The 22,318-nt window shown below is 46.0% G+C and overlaps 1 protein-coding gene across 1 annotated transcript in view; it reads left to right on the top strand.

Moving 5' to 3' along the window:
- Positions 1–22,318, top strand: part of LOC119374873 (uncharacterized oxidoreductase TM_0325-like) — a 58,236-nt gene that overhangs the window by 21,236 nt on the left and 14,682 nt on the right. The window contains exons 3-4 of the mRNA XM_037645074.2: positions 14,797–14,866; positions 21,434–21,470. Coding sequence (XP_037501002.1) covers positions 14,797–14,866; positions 21,434–21,470 — 107 coding nt within the window. The remainder of the gene's footprint in view (positions 1–14,796; positions 14,867–21,433; positions 21,471–22,318) is intronic.

The following is a 22,318-nucleotide window of genomic DNA, read 5'->3' as shown; positions in this document are numbered from 1 at the left end:
AAAGAGACAGAGAAAAAACCGCATTCGTGACACCCGATGGCCTTTATGAATTTAAGGTACTTCCTTTCGGCTTGTGCTCCGCACCGGCAACATTTCAGCGGCTCATGGACACCGTACTATCAGGCCTCAAGTGGCAAACGTGTCCTGGTATATTTGGACGATGTGATTGTATTTCTGCCACATTTGACGAGCATTTGAAGCGACTACACGCGGTATTCCAAGCGATACGATCTGCTGGACTAACGCTTAAACCAGAAAAATGTCACTTTGGCTTTGAAGAGCTTCTGTTCTGGGGCATCTTGTCAGCAGTGAAGGTGTGCGGCCTGACCCCGACAAAATAGCTGCCGTTACAAGTTTTCCCGCACCATCTGACAAAAAGGCAGTCAGACGATTTTTAGGACTGTGCGCCTATTACCGACGCTTCATTCAGAACTTTTCACGCATTGCCTCGCCGTTGACACGTCTCACCAGAGAAGACGTCACATTCGTGTGGGGTGAAGAGCAGCAGGAAGCGTTCAACGAGCTGCGGGCAACGCCTCCAAAAGCCGCCAGTCCTGGGACACTTTGACAATGACGCTCCGACAGCGGTCCACACCGACGCCAGCAATGTCGGCTTAGGAGCCGTACTCGTGCAGTGGCAAGATGGCGCCGAACGAGTAATTGCTTATGCGAGCAGGACCCTCTCCCGCACGGAAGAGAATTATTCCACCACTGAAAAAGAGTGTCTTGCGGTGGTGTGGGCTGTTATAAAGTTCCGCCCCTACTTGTACGGCCGCCCGTTTAAAGTTGTCAGCGACCATCATTCTCTTTGTTGGTTGACGAACCTAAAAGACCCATCAGGACGATTGGCGCGCTGGAGCCTTAAGCTTCAAGAATTCGATATGGCTATTGTGTACAAATCAGGGAAGCGACATACGGATGCCGATTGCCTTTCTCGCGCGCCACTTGAACATGCAAATTCTGAAGATGACGACGACGCGGCCTTTGTCGGGGTTGTCAACACGACTACAATCGCACAGCAGCAACGCGACGACCCGGAACTGCAATCCATTATTGGTTTCTTGGAGGGACGCACATCCGCTGTGCCAAAGCTCTTCGCAAGAGGAGTAGCATCATTTTGCTTGAGAAACGACGTCCTATATAAGGTGAACTTTTCGCCGAACGGAAACACCTACTTACTCGTCGTTCCAACACCACTGAGGAGAGAAGTACTACAGGCGTGCCATGATGAAGCAACATCCGGTCATCTGGGTTACACACGAACGCTATGCCGAGTGAGACAAAAGTACTACTGGCCAAGACTAACGGCAACCGTTCAACAGTACGTTCGGACTTGCCTTGAATGCCAGCGTAGGAAAGTGCCAGCCGTCAAACCAGCAGGGCTCGGCTCCTCCATCCGATTGATGTACCGGATGTACCATTCACTCAAGTCGGAATGGATCTCCTAGGCCCATTTCCAACTTCGGCTGCAGGGCGCAGATGGATAATTGTAGCCACGGACTACCTCACTCGCTACGCCGAAACCAAGGCTCTGGAGAGGGGCACGGCAAGTGAAGCAGCCCGGTTTTTTATAGAGAATGTAGTGCTGAGGCATGGCGCTCCATCTGTAGTAATAACTGACAGGGGAACAACATTCACAGCCGAGCTGTTACACACAGTGCTGAAGCTTAGCGGCACATCTCACCGGCGTACAACGGCATACCATCCACAAACGAATGGTCTGACGGAGCGGCTAAACAAGACACTTGCCGATATGCTCTGCATGTACGTTGATGTGGAGCATAAGAACTGGGATGAGATCTTGCCTTATGTCACTTTCGCATATAATACGGCCCAGCAAGAGACAACACGCATGACACCGTTCCGTCTTCTCCACGGCCGTGAAGTCACAACCATGCTCGACGCTATGCTGCCGCATGAAAACGATGGCGTCGGAACAGATGCAGACTACATAACTCAGCTTGCTGAAGAAGCCCGACAACTTGCGCGCACGCGTATTCGTCGCCAGCAGGACTACGACACAAGGCGCTACAATCTACGTCACCGACCAGTCTACTACGAGCCGGGAGAGAGAGTTTGGGTCTGGACCCCAGTTCGCCGTCGTGGCCTCTCAGAGAAGCTATTACGGCGGTACTTTGGGCCGTATAAAGTCCTCCGACGTCTCACTGATGTTAACTATGAGGTTGTTCCGGACAGTCCACATTGCTCAAGGCGTCAAAAGCATGCACCAGAGGTTGTTCACGTGGTTCGGATGAAGCCTTATTTGTGCGAATGAACTCATGGGCTGCCAGTGAGTACAAACCCTGCTGCCGTGACGATGAAGCATCGGGACGATGCTTCCTTGGAAGGGAGGCTGTCACGATCAATAGCCGACAGGACGACAGAAGACAAAGAGGCGAGCAGCACGAGCTGCAGCTGTTGGTTTTCTGAGGAAGACGACGTTGAGGCGTCTGCTCTTTTTGTTATCGGAATACAGACTTGTCTTTCCTCGTCGCAACGTGGTCCTGTATCTCGTTATTTCCGCGTTGCGACAATATGTGTCGTTATTTGGACCTTGTGCCATGCATCATTGCCACACCATATTCTTTACATAAAATTCCCATATCATGTTCCAAGTAATTCCTATCGATTTTGTATAGTTCCCACGGAAAACTACACATTCAAGGTTTTATTCCAGGTCGTTTCGTAACAATCGTGCGAAAAGTATATCGAAATGTAAGAATGACATACAGAACGTTTCAGTCGAGCATGGTCTTGGGCAAGTTTAGAAGCTAATGAGAATGAAAAAGATAGCTAAGAAAGTCAAAGGCCTTCAATTACTGAGTTGGTGTGAAATAGGTCGAAATCACGAGCGAACTGGCTGTCATGTAACGGCAGGTAATCGAAAAGCCTTTAAGAAAGTACATCACAAATGAAGTTGTCATAAGGTTATCAGCATATATTTGGAATAAACATTGCGTAGCCTTCATGACGTACAAAATTGTCTGTGAGTGGTAATAGCGCGCGATTGAACCACGAGAGATTATTAGGACAGCTAGTGAAAGCAAGAAAAAATGATGGATGGCAGCAAGTTTAAGCCATCACTTTAGAAAAAGATGTGTTGTCTCACAAAACTGCAGCGATGATCTGCACGCGCGAATCGAGTGGCGCTTCGGCACGAGCCTGCCTTGTACAATACGGTCCACTCTTAAAGGGAACACTCGAATGAGCACCTGTCATATTACTGGTCCCCCAACTGCAAGTGGATATGGAAACATTGTTCCTACACTGCACTAGTGTGGCAAAAGAAGTCAGAACTCTCAACCACCTGAACACTTATGGAAATCTACGCCACTATGCTTTTGCAAGAGAGCGAAATCCAAACATGCCATGCGCGCAAGTGTTCCCTTTAACAGTGGACTCGTCTGTACATTCAACGTAAGCCAATTGTTACAGCGTTATTTTTCCACATCTGCTGTCATGTTCCTGGTTATTAACAGCGGAGCACTTTAAGCGGAGCGCGTCAACACGTAAAGGGTGAACAGAAATGAACATCATCATGAACCGGCACGCTGTCTCTTCGTGCTTTTTTCTTTCATTTTCTGCTTCGCTCCCAAAGCACGTGCGCCAATTGGTCCACAGTGGGATGCGATAACTCTAATGGGCGAGAGAACGAGCAGAGAGAGACACAAAGAAAGGCAGAAAAAGAGAGCGAGAAAAAGAGCGAAAGATATAGAAAGATGAACAGAGAAATTCTTAGTAAAACAAAATTCTTGGCGAGGAAGGATTCGAACCCGCGCAGCCTCGATCCGAAGGCGAGCCTCCAACCACTCGGAAATCCAGGAATTTCTTTTTATTTCGTGGTATTTATCACACTGAGTATTAGAGTGCTCAATAAGAGCACAAAAAAGCGAACAAAAGTACAATCACATAGTAGGAATGCTAGAAGATCATAGCATAGTCTTTTATAGTATAGTATAGACTGGGGTTGGGAAAGGGAAGTGAGAGTGAGTAGAAGAGATGTGACGGTGACGAAAAGGGAAAAGAGAAGGGGAGAGAGTAAAGCATAATATATATATATATATATATATATATATATATATATATATATATATATATATATATATATATATATATATATATATATACATACATACATATGGGTCATTCCATGCCAAATCACCCAGCGTTTTTCCGACCATCACAAATATGGCTGAAAAACAGCATGGATGCACAACAGGAGAAACAGCATGGTATTCTAATGCCATCGAAACTTGTGACGTCACAAGTTCTGAAGTTCTGTTTGTTTACGTCCGAAAGTTGCGTAATTGGCACTATCAAAAGAAAATAGCGTTCACTTTGCCAATAAAAAAAATCACAGCATATCCACGGAGTGAATGATGATGAGTGGGCGAAGCTGCGGAGGTTCATCATTAAACCGTGAATCTTCCGTGAATTCTGCCCAGTACATCATCACCGACGTGAGATCAGGCGCGTTTATACTAAAAGTTCGATGAGCGTTATGACGACTTGCAGCTCACTTTAATTTTACATGTACGCTGTGAATTTTCATTCTTTAGAAAACCATTGCTTTAGAAAACATCTGGCGTCTTTCGTTAAGCAGCTGGCATCTTTTCGTTTTGCTTTAGAAACATCTGGCGTCTTTTCGTTTTGCTTTTAGAAAACATGTGGCGTCTTTCGTTGGTTTATTTCATCAATCAACGGCGTTTTGAACAAAATTTTTATTGTTTAATCACGCACAGGAGAAATCTCACCAGGCACTACCTTGGAGGTAAACAATGGCTGCTAATGGGAATGAGAGACAGAAGAAGTCGGCTTTTAGCTAACACTTCTACTTCTACTAACGTTTCCTACTGGAACATGCCAATGGCTGCTAATGGGGAATGAGAGACAGAAGAATTCGGCTTTTAGTTAACGCGCACGCTGCGAATTTTTTATTCTTCAACAACGCACAGGAGAAATCTCCCACCGGCACCACCTTGGAGGTCAAGATCGGGTACTAGCGTTACGACTGGTTACGCACTACGAGGGACGAACGGGTGCCGCTTTAAGGAGCTTCGCCCCTAAAAAATTATGCAGTTTTACTCAACGTGAAAGCTGCAGGAAGTGCGGAGCAGTGATTCGCCTGTCCTTCAGCGACGAACACAAGTAGCGAGTATTGGGGGCAAGTTGGTATAACATTATTGTGTGAAACAGGACAAAGGCAGCCTGTGAGCGCCGCTGAAGGATCTGCGTTCCTTCAGCGGCGCTCGCACTAACGAGCAAGCGCGCCCTAATGTTGTGCGCCTGCTAGCCCTCCCTGGCGTGAAAGGAAACCTTCATTTGTGATGCAGTTGTGCCCTCTCCCCTCCTCCTTTCCCTGCTCCTCCTACTCGCATCACTCCTCCTCACCCCCATATCCCTTTTCCGTCTAATTGTTATACTATACTATGCACGGATATGCGATGCTCTACCCGCTCGACCCCTTCTCACCCTCACTTCCATTTCTCGCACCCTTCTTATACATGGCTATGCTACAGGTGGCTGTGCTGTACATGTTTCTGCTTGCCTAGCGCCATACATGCCTGCGTCATGCTTCAACCTCTCCCCTCCTCCTCTATCTCAGTTCTCTTTCCCTCGCCCTTGCTATACACGGCTATGCTACACATGCTTTTGCCTGCGTGGCACCAAGCATGGCTCTGCAATGCCTTACTCTCCCCCTTCCTCCTTTCCATCCTCCTCACCCTCACATCAATCCTCAACCTCACTTCCCTTTCACGCCCCCTCGTCATACGTGGCTATGGTAGAGATGGCTATGCCATACGTGGTTTCGCCTGGGTTATGCCAAGCGACGGGGTTATACGACAGCCCGGGCTCCTTAGTGATCCGCACTTAATATGTTATTGTGTTTGAACACATACCATCGTAACTAATCAAATCACTGCGATTTCACACGAAAGGAGAGTTCCCACCCGCAGTCTTTTCTTTTAGCTTCTTTACCACACCATTAGTCATGTACTCACAATTGCAGCCGCTTTCTCTTCCTGTTTTAGAGCTGTAGCTTACTTAATGACGTGCAGTATATTGTCCACATAGCGCACCTTTAAACCAAATTACGAAATAGGCGTGCGTCAGTTCACATTCAAGCTGACCTCTCAAACCCGCCATAGACCAAGTTATATGGCGTCAATAAAAATTCGGCAGATCCCACGTACCGTGGGAGTCGATGTGATGCGAAGCATGCGGTGGGAAGGTGACTGTGGTGTCATTTTTTTTACTGAGCGAAACGTTACAAAATGACGCTAAAGATTTGTATAAATTTTATGCGCACACATATATGTTGTAGAGCCGCATATGTGTTATATAACCAGTTGTTTACAGTTGGGTAACGCTGGCAACGGCAACGTGGGTATTATACCAACACCAGAAGCCCTAAGCTGGTATGTAGTGCTTATACTTGTCCCTTGTGATAGAGAACGCACGCACGTTTCACGAACCCGTGTGCTTGTGTGGAAGAATTTCCTGGCAGTTCTTGAACAAGGTCATCATCCCCGTGATCAGTGAGCACCAGCAGCTGGTCATGACTTGTTATCGGATGAGGTCGTGATCGCGGCGACGAGGGTCGTTGTGTAGTGCAGCATGAAGTATAGTACAGCCGTTTGAAATCGTGGATGCCTCGGTCAAATCGTCGACAAATTGTCTATAGATAGAGCCGGCGACATGTTGTAATCTGAAGTCACCCTTCGCGTTGGCGAGGTATGGGCCGTCGAGGCTGGTAGGCCTGGATAGTGCTACGTAGACCAACATCAGTGGATGGCGCTTGTCGTATTCGTAGACTACCTGGGCGTATGTGGCCTACGTAGCCTAGTCTACAAAGCGGCTGTCAATCAATCTGACATCATCCTCGGTCAGCATGAGGCCATCGCCCAGCCTCGTAAGAATTTAAGAGGACACTGCGTCGTTCTGGCGGACTAAGTGCACTTTACGGTGCGATGATGTGAATATCATACGTAACTTTCGTTACTGTATTCCTACAGAGTCGAGCAATGCATGAATATAGCTCGCTGAATCATAGGGATACAAATGGAATGTTTATTAGACTGCTATAAAAGCGGAGCTAACATTGGAACCACAGACGTGGTTCCATCTGATATGACGTTAAACCACAGACGTGGTTAATCTGATATGACGTCTGTATCGTAGGAGTATACGCATCGTATGAGTATCATATATAGTGTTTATTGCTTTCTTGTAAAATCAGATAGCAAGCACCACAACCACAACTGACGTTGCACCGACATTACGCCTGCAGAGGCCGTTTTCCAAACCAGTTTATAGACCTGGCGTGGCTCTGTGGTAGAATACCTGATTGCCACGCAGAATGCTTGGGTTCAATTCCTGCGGGGATCCTAATTTTCATTCTTTCCATTCGTCGGGTCCACGCTAGCGATGTCGGTTTTTCTTAACGCTCTCGCATTTAATGTCTGTTCTTGCCGTTCCTGGGTAGATATAAACTGTCAATCACCTGTGGCGCATACCCATGCACCACTGCCCGTGGTAAGCGGGTATGTGCCACACGTGTCTGGAGGAAAGGGTTTGACGACGTACGCGATAGGATTTTCACTTTATTCATGTCATGACCCGACAGTCGTATTCGTGAAATCATGTTACCCTCCCATGCAAATTTTGGTCGGCACTAAGTTAAGGAGGCGATCATGAGAGCCCCCAGACGTAGGCGGCTAGATAGATAGATAGATAGATAGATAGATACGTAGATAGAAACGCTCAAAGTGCCAGAGGTTCGCTAAGAAATGCTTCGCATTTAAAAACGGAACGACGTGAATAAACAGCGAAGTGTAATATAGCTAGTACGTGACACGTAAAGCTATTTTGGCCATTGTGATAATGAAATGTGCGTTGTTAGCGTTTGACTTTTCTCTTTACTCATAGATCAACAACGCCGGAATAGTCACACCTGCTCCTCTAGGACAATTTTCCCTGGAACAATTTGACGACGTAATTCACACAAACGTGCGCTCCGCATTCGTCATGACGCAGGAGACTCTTCCATTTCTCCAGAAAACAAAAGGTTCGTATTGCCGCAATTTTCATAATATTGCTTCACAGCAAAAAACAACATATTTGTATACGTTTCAAATTTTCGTTTGGCTTCGCAGCACGGCTAAACCCATTGTTTTGTCAGTGCAGCGGGGCCCGTGTCGCGTCAGCGACTGCCCTAGCTGCGTCACGCATAGGCACAGCCTACGGAGCAGATATTGCATACGATGACCTTGCAAACTTCCTTGAGTATAAAGAGAGTTCTAGAATTGGGGCCCTAATGAGCTTGGGGACCCAAGACATTTGCGAGCCGCCAGGGCGCATGCCCAGAACCCAAGCCACTCTTGGGATCTTGCGCTCGCGTTTACCCGAGACCCAAAAATCGAAAACTATCGCGGTCCCCAAGGCGTCTTGTGTCGCCAGCGAGACGACACAGACGCAGCGTGGGCTAAGACGCAGTATGGCCAGGGGAGTGGAACTTTCTATACCATCCATGGAACGCGATATTCGCTCTCAGCGCCGGACGAACGTCTGGTGTTTGGGGGCGGTACTAAATCTGCGCAAGGTGTGGGTTCGAGCTAGTTGGTACTCCATGATCACCAATGCTTGCGCAAAATTTTCTCAGACAATGGACGCCCGTCCGTGTCTGTTTCGTCCGTTGTCTGAGAAAATTTCGCGCAAGAAGTGTTGATCATAAAACTTGGCGGCGCATTGTAGACATGTAGTGGGGGACGCCATCTTGATGAGGACTGAGAATTAGAGTGGCGGGAGGGAGGGGGAAATTTAGCTCCAAATTCAACTGGGATGCACCAGCAAGCCAAATTGAGCGAGTAGAAGGTATTCAGTTGACGAGCGCGCGACCTTCTTCCTGTTGCGCAACCCGCCACATGATCAAAACGGCAATAGTTGCGTTCTGATTGATGAAGGTTTGCCCATCCACCTATTCTTGCACCACTTATTCTAAGTAAGACTGCTTTTGTTTACGTGTACACAAAAATTAGACAAGAATAAAGAGCAGAGTTTGTTTGAACGTCTTATTGCCTAAACGTGCCATTCATACAGTGAAAACACAACTAGAATATTTTTCGTTTTTAATCGCATACAAAAGTGCACCGCACATGCCCGCACGCTAATAACTAGGTATCAAGCCAGTGCATATGCAGTCTCTACGAAGACAAAAGAAAAACAGTGATAACTGTACACAAGTTCATGGATCGTATCTCTCGTCCGCCGGGATCCGAAATAATTTTATGCCGGTGTGGCGTGAAGAATTTTGACACCACTCAGCACAGCACGATTTGGGATGACAGCGCGAATCCATTCATGCGTCCGTTTAGCTGAAGCTTGGAAGGGTTTCGCTGAAACAAACTCTACGGTGGTAAAAGCGACCTTTGGGACACCGTAGGCTGTAGCATACACAAACACGCGACAAGAAACGCCCCTTTTTCGCTGTGAGAGGACGACGCAGTTCCCGTTTTCGACCCCGGGTCGCCCTCGTATTTTCGCAATCTCAAACTGCAAACTTTAAGTTGACTTGCGTATTAAAAACTTCAAATAAGTGACGTGGTAATAAATATGAAATGAAACAACGACGTTCATTTATGCTCGTAGGTAGTACAGCCCCCAAACATTAGGATCGCTGCGGTCGCGGGACAGAAAAACCGCGAAATTTCATCCGCCTGGTATGGCCCGCGTCTCGCATGATCTTAATTCCGCCACGTGTGGCGCCCCGTGCGTTTGACCCAACGCAGCTTGTGTTGACCTAATTCTCAAACTCGGCTGCTCTTCCGAACTCAAGAGCAGCCTATCCCCAAAGCAGTGTCTTGGGTCCCCAATTCTCAAGCTTTCTAACACGTTGCAGGTATCAAGGCTGAGCAAAGTGGAGATGAGGATCAATGTGCGCTCTGTGGGAGCATTGACGTTTCACACGCCTAGGTTTAGAAGTGGTTTACCTGAGCGTTTCGGAGACGTGCTGAACCATGAGACAATGTGACACCTCAGTTCCTTCTCTATGTGGTGCTGACCACGCCAGCGCGTTGTAAGTGAGCGTTCGCAATCACGGTATCCGTTCAAAGTTTGTGCGTGAGCGCATTGCTTCTGAAACATATGTTGCAAAGGTTCTTCTTTTTTTAGAAGTTCGGTACCAGCGTCGTCAAAATGCGCATTGCCAGCTATTAGAGGCAAACATTTCGGATTACGAAGAGAGGGAATCGGTAATTTAGAAAAGAAAGCTCCGTTTGTGATGTATTCATTTCCAGTGTTCTAAAGAACGTGCACCTATTTTACATGTCTGGTCGTCTCGGCATGATAGAGTGGTGTGAAGTGCACCTGCAGTGCCTCACTAGAAGAAACAGCTGCATTTCCGTTTTGATTGTTCTGACTGGTATAGTGATCTTCCTGCACATCCCCTAGAGGAGTGCACCCCCACCCCCTGTTTTTCTATGGCACCCCCTTCATTCGGAAACACTTTTCTTTCTTTGTTTCTAACACAAAAGTGCTTTATGTCGGGGTCCAACAAGACTTCAGTGACGTATTGCCGTCACGGAAATGACGTCGAAAAAATTTAAACAATGAGATGGCAAAGAAAAAAGGTTCCGTCAAGGAGCATCGAACCCACGACCGCTCGTTCAGCAACAACAGATGCCGGGCGCGCTATCCACTGGAGCACGGTCACAGATTCTAGAGGATTTACAAACGCGCCTTTTATATCTACCACTCTGCCGGTCGGCGGGGTGGTGTTGCCCTCTGAGAGCGATGAAGTAATTCGTCACTACTGTGGCCTCCGCGATTAGCACCTGCAACGCATTACACGTCCGCCCCATTCGGCGCGTTTTCACTAGAAGTTCAATATTGTCAATGCCTTAACACACCGCAAGGTGGCGACCTTAGCCCAAGCGTCGTAAAAGCGTCGGCCTCGCTCAAAGCATGAAGCTAATCCAACCCAAAAACAGCTCTGCGACGCGCGCCTGCCTCAGATGCAACACCGCGATCCCGCTCACGCGCTCGCCCCTGGAAAAATCGCGGCGGAGCTACCGGGGCGGCACGACGCGCTTTGTGTTTCCCTCTAGTCCGGCCGTAGTGTTCAATCACATTTTAACATGCCGCGGGATGGCGACCAAGTTCTGCGTCCAATATTCGACGCTCTTCTGGCTATCACACCTCGCTCTCTGATTACGCTTTCACCGTTCACTACTGCAGCTACCACAAGGAGCTACTTGCCACCACCATTCAAACCACCGGCAAGCTAAATTCAATGACCTCGCTGTGCCGTCAATAAAGTTGTTTCTCTCTTAATAATTTAACATGGACGTTAGTCGTCGGGATGTAGATGTACCACCAATCATCAAAGTGGGTGCATCCACGTTAAACGGTGCTATAGCTGCCAGATACACTCTGCAAACTCTCTTATATCAATCTGCAGTAAACATTGTTACCTCTGTAAGAGCACAACTTACTTTCGTGTTATTCCGATTCCTATGTCGCAGGGATCAACCATCCTTTTTTTACGCCCGACGGAGAATTTTATCTAATAGAGCCCGATGAAGGGCAAATGTACACGAAAGGACCGATTGTCCCCGCCTTGCTTGTGATGGGATACTCTAGCACCGGAGAAGCTACGGCGAATACGACAACCGCACGGGCATGAAAGCGTCAGCACCACGGTGCAAGCGTGGCAAGCGTGCAGCAATGGGTTGTTGCCGCGTGGTGACACCGATCAGGAACACGCAGCGTTTCGTATGGTGGCGGCAAGGAGCAGTGCGCTTACTATCCTAAATTTTTCCTTACGTTTCGCATGGTTTGCTACATCGTTGGATACTCAGATAGATAGACGAAGTGTTCTCCAGGGATGAAATTCCACCGTTTTTCAATTCGGCCACGCTTGCAAGACCAGCGGTAATGTTGACTTTTTCAACGTACGTACACATATACGTCGAATTAAGTGAGCGATTCTGTACGCGCCTTACCAAAAGTGCATGTGCGTGCCACCAAAAGGTAAACTTAGTTGCGTATTTATGCAGCGCAGAGGGAACGAATTGTAAACTAGCAATGTGGCCGGAAAAAGAAGCTTGTCCTATTCTTCCGCTAGAGCACCCAAGAGTGCTGTGGTTCTAAGGGGCGCAGTGGGAAGGACCCGCGAAATACGGAATGTTAAAAAATAAGGGTAAATACATACGACAATGTAATGTCTACAGAAGCAGGTGGCGTAATTCCGTGGTCTCCGACTGTGTAAAAATTCACGATACTTAATCAGTCTGTAGCTAAAGTTCTCGATCCTGATGACAGCGCCACTGCAAACTCGGTGGCGCTAAGAAATCGCTAGTGATTCCAGCCTGACGCACTAGCTTTTTTAAAAGATTCCGCAAGCGCCATCTTCCTTGTCCGCTTCTGCGCTATAGTTTACTTGATAGGCACACGATGTGTGCTCGAATGCGCTTGAGTCTGCTTCTACGGAGGTTCTCCATGCTTGCACCGGCTGTGCCAGAAGTAGCAAAAACAGGTACAATAGCAGAAAGAAGCTGTTTTCACCACAGCGGGAAACATCCGTAGTTCCCTGGTGCACATCCTAGATGCGCTGTTGCAGCTTCTAGGAGAGGAGGTAGAGGCGAAGGGACACAGTTAGCACTACTTTATACATTTCAGGGATTTTACGTCCATCATGACCGTAGCGACCTCTGGAGCATGCGGGAACATTTGTGCGCAACTGAAGAGCCACTTGATGCAAAACCAAACAGTGGCTCGCGCATGTGAAAGGAGAAATTAAGTACATCGTGTCGTTGATAAATGACTTCGTTTTTACAGTGCAGTACATATACAGTGGCAATTGTCGTGCATAAAGGAAAGTGGTGGAAGGATTATTCTTTTAGGAAAACGAATTTGATGCATTTTGATCACCAGACGCTTCACTTTGTCTCTCGTGCTTTGGGAATATATCCATACATCTTACCACGCATTATTCCCAGGCAACATTGTCAACGTCTCGAGCACGGTGTCTTTGCGAACCGTAAGTACCTACATGTTGTTAAATTTCGTTGTAAGCAGTCATCGTATTACTTGAATTTTGACGTTGAAGATCATTATTGGCAAAGTAGCAGTACATGCAATGAAGGAGACGTTTTACAGGCTAGGGTCCCACAGTCCGGAGGCTGTAGGAGGACCCTCGATGAAGAAAGTATGTAAAAGAAAAGGCAAAGGCAAATGGCGAGATAGCGTAGTATCAATAGAACAATGTTATGCACCAACTACAGCAAAAGAGCTATACGATAAAACATAGCAATAAATTCAACAAGCAAAAGAATACAATATGCTCCATCAGAATTGCCAAAAGACAAAGTAAAATGAATTGTGTCGATAGAAGGTGCAATTTCAATGTTTTTTTTTTGAACGTGTACAAATTACCTGAAGACTTTAGATTGGGTGAAATAGGGTTTGTTAAAGAAATGGCTGTGAATGAAAACGATTTTGTGCCGTAATTAATGCGAACTCCGGGTAGTAATAAACTTTCTTCTAACGCGAAACGAGTGCGGTTAATGTGTTTTAGTAAGTCATAGTCTTTAAGATGGAAGGTAGCCGGCTTAACGTGCTGCTCATTCTGTGCGCAGATACGAAACCACCCACACTCTCTTTCGCGTAAACACACACACACACACACACACACACACACACACACACACACACACACACACACACACACACACACACACACATATATATATATATATATATATATATATATATATATTTCACTAATCAGAGGCGAAAAATTGGGGGACGCTTAAGCTTCGCCTTTAAGAGTTGAACGCGATAGCAATATCCTGCCCCTAGTGCGCACTTCGAACACTACGAGTGTTTAACAGAATGCGCGCATTAAGGTGTGTGCCTTATGTAATGGGTAGCATGCTTTAAACCAGGAGCAATTATGCGCGAGAACCTTTTTCGAAGCTGCGATGCACCCACTACGTGGTCTTAAGGGAATACGCGCAGTAATGTGTGTGCATTTTGTAATGGGTGGCTGTCTTTAAACCACCAAGCCGTTATGATATTGACGTGGTGTGACGCCCGATGGCAATGTACGCTTGTACCACGCAATATTACTGCGATATTACATCTCGTACTGTGACAACTGGATACAGGACGCGTATTTTTGGGAAGCATCAAAGTTATTTTCAGTGCAGCTCCAAGCAGGGGCGTGGCTGTGTGGTAGAACACCTACTTGCCACGCAGACGGCCTGGGTTCGATTCTCACTCGGACCCAACATTTTTATTATTTATTTTATTTGCAGCTTTTTCGATTTTTCGGTCACGGACAAGATGATTTTTCGCTCACAACCAACGGTGCCGACGCCGACGGCGGAATTTCTGCGATACGAGCTCTTTAACGCTATCGCGTTAATACAAAGGCACATGCTGGCAAACAGCACATGGCGACCGAAACGGGATCAACAACCACATATTTCCTTTCTGTCTTATTTCTGTTTGGAGGCAGATTAGCCTGCCTGGCTACCGTTTTACAGCTTTGTTTCATCCGTGTTAGTCGCGCTGATTTCTCCATTACGCGTGTCACGCGGACTTCATCGGTGCCGTATTTAAGCCGTGAATGTGCACCGGCTCTAAAGAATGCAGTAGACTGTAAATACTGCAGTGTGCCTAACGTTATTCTAATTTGTTTCTTTGCATATGTCCCCTTTCGCCGTAGTGATTAATTTAAGAATGAGCACGTTTATAACTACGCAACCTTCTTATTTTTCTTATTCCATATAGGTGAGACATGTTGCGCCATACTCAATTAGCAAAGCTGGACTGGATCAGCTTACTCAAGTATCTGCATTGGGTAAGTTGAACATCATAGGCTCAAACCACGACAAAATAATGGTGAGGTGAGAGCGTACGAGCATCATCGGCAGTTTATTGCAGTCACGAAATTTTTGAAGAATGAAAAAAATTAAGACAGCTTCGCATTAGTGGTGGCAAGCCTGAAGGAAGTGCGGATCTGGGCAACCTTCTTTCTTTCACTTCAGCTTTGTCTTCATTTCCTCGTATCTTCCCTTCTTGTTCTGGATTCCAGTTTTTTCTGTGTTTTTTTAAGACGAAAGTCTTTCTTGGGGAACTTAAACGCACAAATTTTGGTCTGTCCGTCTGTCTTTCTCTTTTTCTGTCTGTCACCCGATTCAGCCACCCGGCCAAAGTTTAACCACTTGCTTACCGCCCACCCATCTTGAACTGGTACGGCTGTTCATACTTGTGAACGTTGTCGATCAAAAAGTAAATATTACGCATATCTGAGGCGCAACATGACTAGGTAAGTGTAAGGTGGTCTGTTCCTTTGATAGAAAATACATAGATACGTAATTCTAAAGACCCTAGTTTCTTAAGCTGCGCTGAAAATGCCATGCTATGCACGCCGGCGAACGCCCTCTGCCATGGAGGAAGGAAACCATCTGCACAAGCTCATGTTACCCGACGTATTGCCAGATGGCGTCCATATCTCACGCAGCGCCTCCTCTATCGTCTTTTGACGGCATTTGTAGCGGAGCACGCATATACGCGGCCACTTTTTTTCTCTTTATTTCTATTTTTATTCCTTTTTTCCCCCTCTTTCTCTCTCGTTCTATTTCTCGCTTGCTTCCTATTTTTAAATTTTTAAGCGTTGTTTTGCTGCGCTCGAAGAACAAGAGGAAAAAGACTACTCATCGGGACGAGCACCCGCTCAATATGCTTCAGTTGGTTATGCTATATGCGGTTTTACCTGGATTATTTCATCACCAAGGTGCTCGAAGAACAAAAGAAAGAGGACTTCTTTCTGGCAGGAGCGCGCACTCAGATGGTTATACTTCGCCTGGGTTACGCCAAGCTATGACGACAGCATACGATCACAGCCTACGACAGCCCAGCCCCCTAAAGTGCTCCGCACTTAGCAAAATAGTTAGGCTGTTAGTATTTGCTCTAAGCATAACCCTAAGGAAATATTCCTTCCTTAAGACATTCCAATTTTTCCAGGTATGTCCGTACCAAATTCCTATACTTTCATCATATTGGTACATTTGCCATATATATCAGTAAACATCTTAGGAAACACATGAAATTATTGTAATGGCATAAGGAACCTCTCAGAAAAGTTGCAATAGGATCGTATGATTGAGTGTTCATAAAACAGGTTCTGTAGGTACACCATTGCTGTGCGCTCTGCTACACGGCTTAGCGAGCTTTTCGGCAGCTGCTCGCTTTAGCTGCTGAAATCGTTTTTTTAAGGGCTGGACAAGCTTTCCGGCACTACCGAAAACAACACTGGCAAAAAGATATTGCGTTCGCATAGCGGGCAATAAACATCATGACATCATAACGTAAATTAGCATTTTACTTGGAGTAAAAGATACTTGGTAGGCAATTATATATATATATATATATATATATATATATATATATATATATATATATATATATATATATATGCAAATATTTCTTCGGGTTCCGCAAGAATGCTTCTTCCTGTATATATATATATATATATATATATAGGCAGAAGCATTCTCGCGGAACCCGAAGAAATATTTGCAAATAAAGTACAGACGTTTAACAAACAAACATAACTGATAATTGAGTAACTCACGTTGCGGCCGGTCCACCCTCCGCAACGTGAGTTAGTAAATTATCAGTTATATTTATCAGCTATATTATCAGTTATATTATCAGCCTCATGAGGAGCTAATTAGGTTCCACTGTCTGCAACTGCGTCAAATTCGCATAGCCTATTCCCAAAGCACTGAACAATACATTTCAAAAGGAAAAGGAATGAATGTATTGTCTTGTGTGAGTGTCAGGAATTAATGTTAATCAGCGTGTAAGACAATGTCTAATCATTCTTCAATCTGTCAGGTTAAATTCTTGCATAAAAATGTCAAATTTTAGGCCCGAAACTCATGCCCACTTTGTTGTTTTGGGCTGCATATCGTTTCGAGCAAAGAAAAATAATACGCTTGACGTTGGTCCTGGAACGCGTCACGTTGAACAAGTATTGAATATGGTAGTGTCTCCAGCAGTGTGAACCTCTGCAGCAGTACGCAGCTCGATGAAGTTAAATGACCGCTCGGCGCTCACTAAGGAAGCATGCATAAATGTATACACTGCGTTTCAAGCCATTTGAGAAACATGCGGTGCGTGAGGCGCCTCCGAATTTTATTTGTACAACTGTACACACCGCCTCTGAAGAGAATATACCGGTAGTGCCAGCTATCTTTAGCCAAGGGTTCAAAAATGCAATATTAGAGGCAGGCGAGTGATATCAGTTGAAAATTGCTGACAGCCACCTTGCGCGCTGCGCACAATTTTCGTTTTGTGATTAAATAATTTGTTGATTGGGATTTTTAAACTAAATTGATAAATATTGACTTCAGGTAAGAAATGCGACTTGCACAGTTCGAGAGCGTCTTCAGAAACCCCCATTCCAATATTCGCTATAAAGAATGTCTCACATATACCATATTTCCCCAAGCAGCAAAGAGCGTCCGCTAAATACAAAAAAGAACCACGTGACCGGCGCATTCGTGCTGCAGAGTACGTGCTGCTCTCAGCCATGGTTTGAGCGAACGAAATCAGCTGCGGCCGCCACTCGTCGGTTCCGTTGCAGCGGTAGGCCTATAAGTTAACGGTGGCTTCTTGGCGCCCGCGCTCGCGCCAACTTGCACCCTGACACGCGTCAACTGGCTGCTCGCACACTTCTGCTGCTATTCTACTGCTCGCACACTCCTTCCTCGTCGGCTTTTCCTGCCAAGGCTTCATGTCCCACACACACACACACACACACACACACACACATATATATATATATATATATATATATATATATATATATATATATATATATATATATATATATATATATATATATATACTCATTTGTCCCTTAGAAGTGTTCTTCACTAGTCCTAGCTTTTTCACTCTATAGTCGGATACATAATGTGGATAAATACAACCAGCGCCCAAGAGGATGCATTGCGATTTGCATGCACACCTCGGCACTGCAAAAGGAAGTATTTGCCGAACGATGGTAATAATTTTCGTTTACAAAGACTTATTAAAGACGATAGTCTTTCTTGGGATACTTAAACGGAGAAATTTTGGTCTGTCTTTCTGTTTGTCGGCACGTCACTCGATTCAGCCACTCGGCCAAAGTTGAACCACTTGCCCAAGACCAGGCATCTTGAACGGCTCACTAGGTTCATACTTGTGTACATTCTCGATCAAAAAGCAAACATTACGCATATCTGAGGCATTCCATTTTTCTTTAGCGCTTCCTTTACCCCTTGCCGTATTGCATCTTGTACCACTCCTGTGTCTTGTGGTAGTTTATATTCCTTATGTGGTGACGTATCTTTCTTATCGTTTTTCTTTTTTTTCCCTTTTGAAGTTACATGATATATTTGCGATATAGGTGCGTGCTTTTGTGTAGGCGTATCATAATGCATACTTTCTTTTACGCGCATTGATGGAATCATGCCATTGTTATTGTTATGTCTGTTTTTCTTCTGTACAACCCACTAGCGGGGTCGCTTATGCATCCGCTTAAGACGGCTCGAATGCAAAAGCCATTTTATTTCTAATTTTCTTCCCCCACCCGCCACGGCTCCATTGCTGATCCGAAGGTCGCAAAATCAAATCCCGGCCACAGCGGCCGAATTTCCGATGGATACAAAAACGCTTAAGGCCAGTGTACTTACATTTAGGTGCACTATAATTATTTCCATGCGGTCGAAACGGGTTCCCTCATAATCATATCGTCGTTTGAGGACTTTAAACCCCAACATTTATTATTATCATTACTAATCCCCATCTTCAGAAAGCTATGTGCGCTTAACGTTCTTTTCCACTGGCTCTAGGATCACATGTCTTGTAAGCTCTCTGCAACACACCCGGTTCTGCATTGCCTCTGGGATCGGCCCAGCTTTGACCAAGCTACAATGTCATGTGATGACGTTTTCGTGTGATATTACGTGATGTGACGTCACAATTATATCATGATAACGTCACACATTCGGGCGATGTGTGAAGTCATGGGGACGTATTCGCGTGATGTTTTGCATTGCTCGTGTTTACGCAGCCGCATGCAGCCGATAGCCAATTTCCGCGTTTGAGGGGGCATCTAACGTTCACGCCTGAAGTGGGCCCTTCAACACCTTTTCATGTAATCATCGATTGGCATCATTAAAATGGCTTATTGCCTCACGAATTGACTGTCGCAAAAAATTTTAGAATCTATGAAGTACGAGAGGTGGTACAGGAAATTGTAGTACTCTTTAAGCGCTTTCTCTCTCCTTTCGTACCAGCGAGTGCGCTGCAGATACACGGAGGAGGTGGGGGAGGGTGTTGTAAGGAGGCAAGATGATGCGTCCGCTCGTCAGCGCGCGTCATCACTTTGAGAACGTTCTTTTCATTTTCTTTTTTAAAGACGGTAGTCTTTCTTGGGATAATTAAACGGAGAAATACTGGTCTGTCTTTCTGTTTGTCGGCACGTCACTCGATTCAGCCACTCGGCCTAAGTTGAACCACTTGCCCAAGGGCCAGCCATGTTGAACGGCTGACTAGGTTCATACTTGTGTACATTGTCGATCAAAAAGCAAACATTACGCATATCTGAGGCGCAACATCACTAGGTAAGCATTAGGTGGTGTGTTCCATTAATAGAAAATGCATACATACGTAACTCTAAAGACCCTAGTTTCTTAAGCTGCGCTGAAAATGCGACTGCGCGTTAAACTTGACTTCCTCCGTGCCCTCTGAATGAGCTCATTGTTGTGTTTCGGTTTCTGTTCTGTATTGCACTGTACGAATGCCATGGGGCGCCGCTCTGGCATTCCTGTTTTAGCCAGGCGACGTGTAAATAAAAGAGTGTGTGGAGAGTACTCGTTGCGTGCGGACGTTTCTTCTGCTTCAGCGCTTCGCGCCAAACCATGTGTTCGGGCTGGCTGGCGTCCCCGCCGGTCGTGTTGGCCACCGCCGGTATTTGCCTGCTGCTGCGCCGGGACTACCAGTCCGCAACACAGCACTCATTTTCCCGACGTATTGCCAGATGACGTCCATATCTCACGCAGCGCCTCTTCTATCGTCTTTAGACGACATTTGCAGCGAAGCACGCAGATACGCGGCCAATTTTTTCGATATACCTCTTTGCGATTCAAACAAAGACCACAAACGTAGACGAAGTAATTCGTAAAGGTGTGGAGTTTATCATCAGGGGAACTATATCTTTGCTGCTTTGTAATTTTTGATGCAGTGGTGCCCTCTCCTTTCATCCTTCTCACACTCACTTCCCTTCCCCACCCCCTTCCTATATTGTACTACGCACCGCTATGCGGTGCTTTACCATCTCCCTTAACCATTCCCTCCTTCCTACCATCGCTCACCTTTTCACCGCCCTTACTGCACTATGCAATACAAGGCAATGCCGATTTACGTTCCCCTTCTTCTTTCCTTCACCCTGACTTTCCTTTCCCGCCCCGTTGCTACACTGCACTATACTACAAGCGACATGCGACATGCGTTGCTACAAGCGACATGACACGACCGCCCGGTCCCCTTTGTCAGGCACTTGCCCTGTGCCGACTGTACTAGTCGTACGGTGTATAGTTCTGGTTTCCGACACTATATGAACATACGTGCAGATATTCGGAGAATTGTACCTCGCCTTCCATTATTTTACAGCCTCTGAGAACTCCGCTTATAGCATGGCTGCCTCCCGGCTGCGGGGGAATGAAAGCGCGAGTGAAGGAAAATGTTTTGACGACTCCTAATCTGGCGACAGCTCTGTAAGAGCAGTGATTCCTAAGAATGGTTCCACAAACTTGTCAGTTTCTTGCCATTCGTTTCTCGCCTCTGTGCTCCACCTTGCTTCAAAGCCTACCGTAAAATGATGCTGTACAATCGCTTTTGGGAGCTGCGGGAATGGCGCCACCAATCATGTGGATGTTTCCTCGGCATTGGAATAATATTTTCTGTATTCCCTGTTTTTACTGAGTATCGCTGCCCTGCTAAATGTTCTTATTTGTTTAGAAGAGACCGAAGGCATTCTACTCACTATGTTATTGCTCAATTTGCGAAATAAGGAAACTGCAGTGAATTGAAATAGGGGTACAATTTTCCTCAAGAAGAAAATCTAAACAAACACAGAGAAACCATTTCTTTGGTAACTAGGTACGTTTTTTTTTCACGATCGTGAAAAGAATAATAATTCTGACGGATCAACTTGCCACAGCAGAGTTCGTATTATCTTGCTGGCCTATTCACTGTAGATATGTTATTACAAAAGTGCTCGCTCAGTTTACTGTTTCCTTGATGAAAGAAGCTGGGCAAAACTAAGTGAGTAAAGCAATGCCCGGTAGCTAACTGTTGATTGTGCTTGTTTCAGAGCTTGCCAAGTATGGGATTCGTGTTAATGCTGTGAAGTAAGTAACCTACAGCGTAACGTCTCTTAATAAAGTACATCGAATCATTTTAGATAAGGCGAGAGCGGCGATAACTTCGCACAATATCCAGAAACTGCACGAAAGTTTTTCTTTACTTGCCATATTGTAGTTTTGGGACGTAAAACCCCAACAATTACATCATTCTCTATTTTGCCTGGATATTGAGGTTTTCAGGGCCACTGCAGTGGCGTTGAAAGCAAGAGCATATCCATGCCGCTGCATCGTATTTTGGTGAAGGTGGCACGATTTGTAGTTGGGCGTAAGACATACTGGAACAATCGGGATACAAATTCGCGAGCTGTTTGAGTGTGGAAGGGCACCTCCGGGAATAACATTATGCCAGAGAAAACGACGTTCCGTTCCTTTTAAAATGGTTATCTATTTACTTGCTGCTTTAAATCTTCGCTTCGATCATTTGCTATTTAGAGCGCAGCCCTTGGGCGCCCGTTCCCGCGTTAAACCGCATCGCCGTCGCCGTTGCCGTAGCAGTCGGTGGCGTAACCGAGAGGCATGAAGAAGTAACCGACAGACGCCAAAAATAAATGAGTAAAAAATTCTCAGGATTGAATGGGATATGAGCCCGGGCGCTGTGCGTGGCAGCCCCGTTCTACCCCAGAGCCACTCTGGTGCTTCAAACTCGTTTGCAAAAACACCTTACACAGGCGTCATGCTGGGCAAGGAATTGCGTTAACCTATCTATTTTAGCGTGGCAGAAGAGTAAAATAACAACCAGTCATCACACAATCCCGATTGGGCAACAAGTGTGTAGTTTAACGCCTCCCACCCCCCACCCACTGCAGAGTAATCAGCCATAATTCTTCATCGTC

This window comes from Rhipicephalus sanguineus, chromosome 11, assembly GCF_013339695.2.
Source record: "Rhipicephalus sanguineus isolate Rsan-2018 chromosome 11, BIME_Rsan_1.4, whole genome shotgun sequence".
Lineage (NCBI taxonomy): Eukaryota > Metazoa > Arthropoda > Arachnida > Ixodida > Ixodidae > Rhipicephalus > Rhipicephalus sanguineus.
The sequence above is the reverse complement of the archived record's forward strand: the minus strand, read 5'-3'. Positions and strand labels throughout refer to the sequence as shown.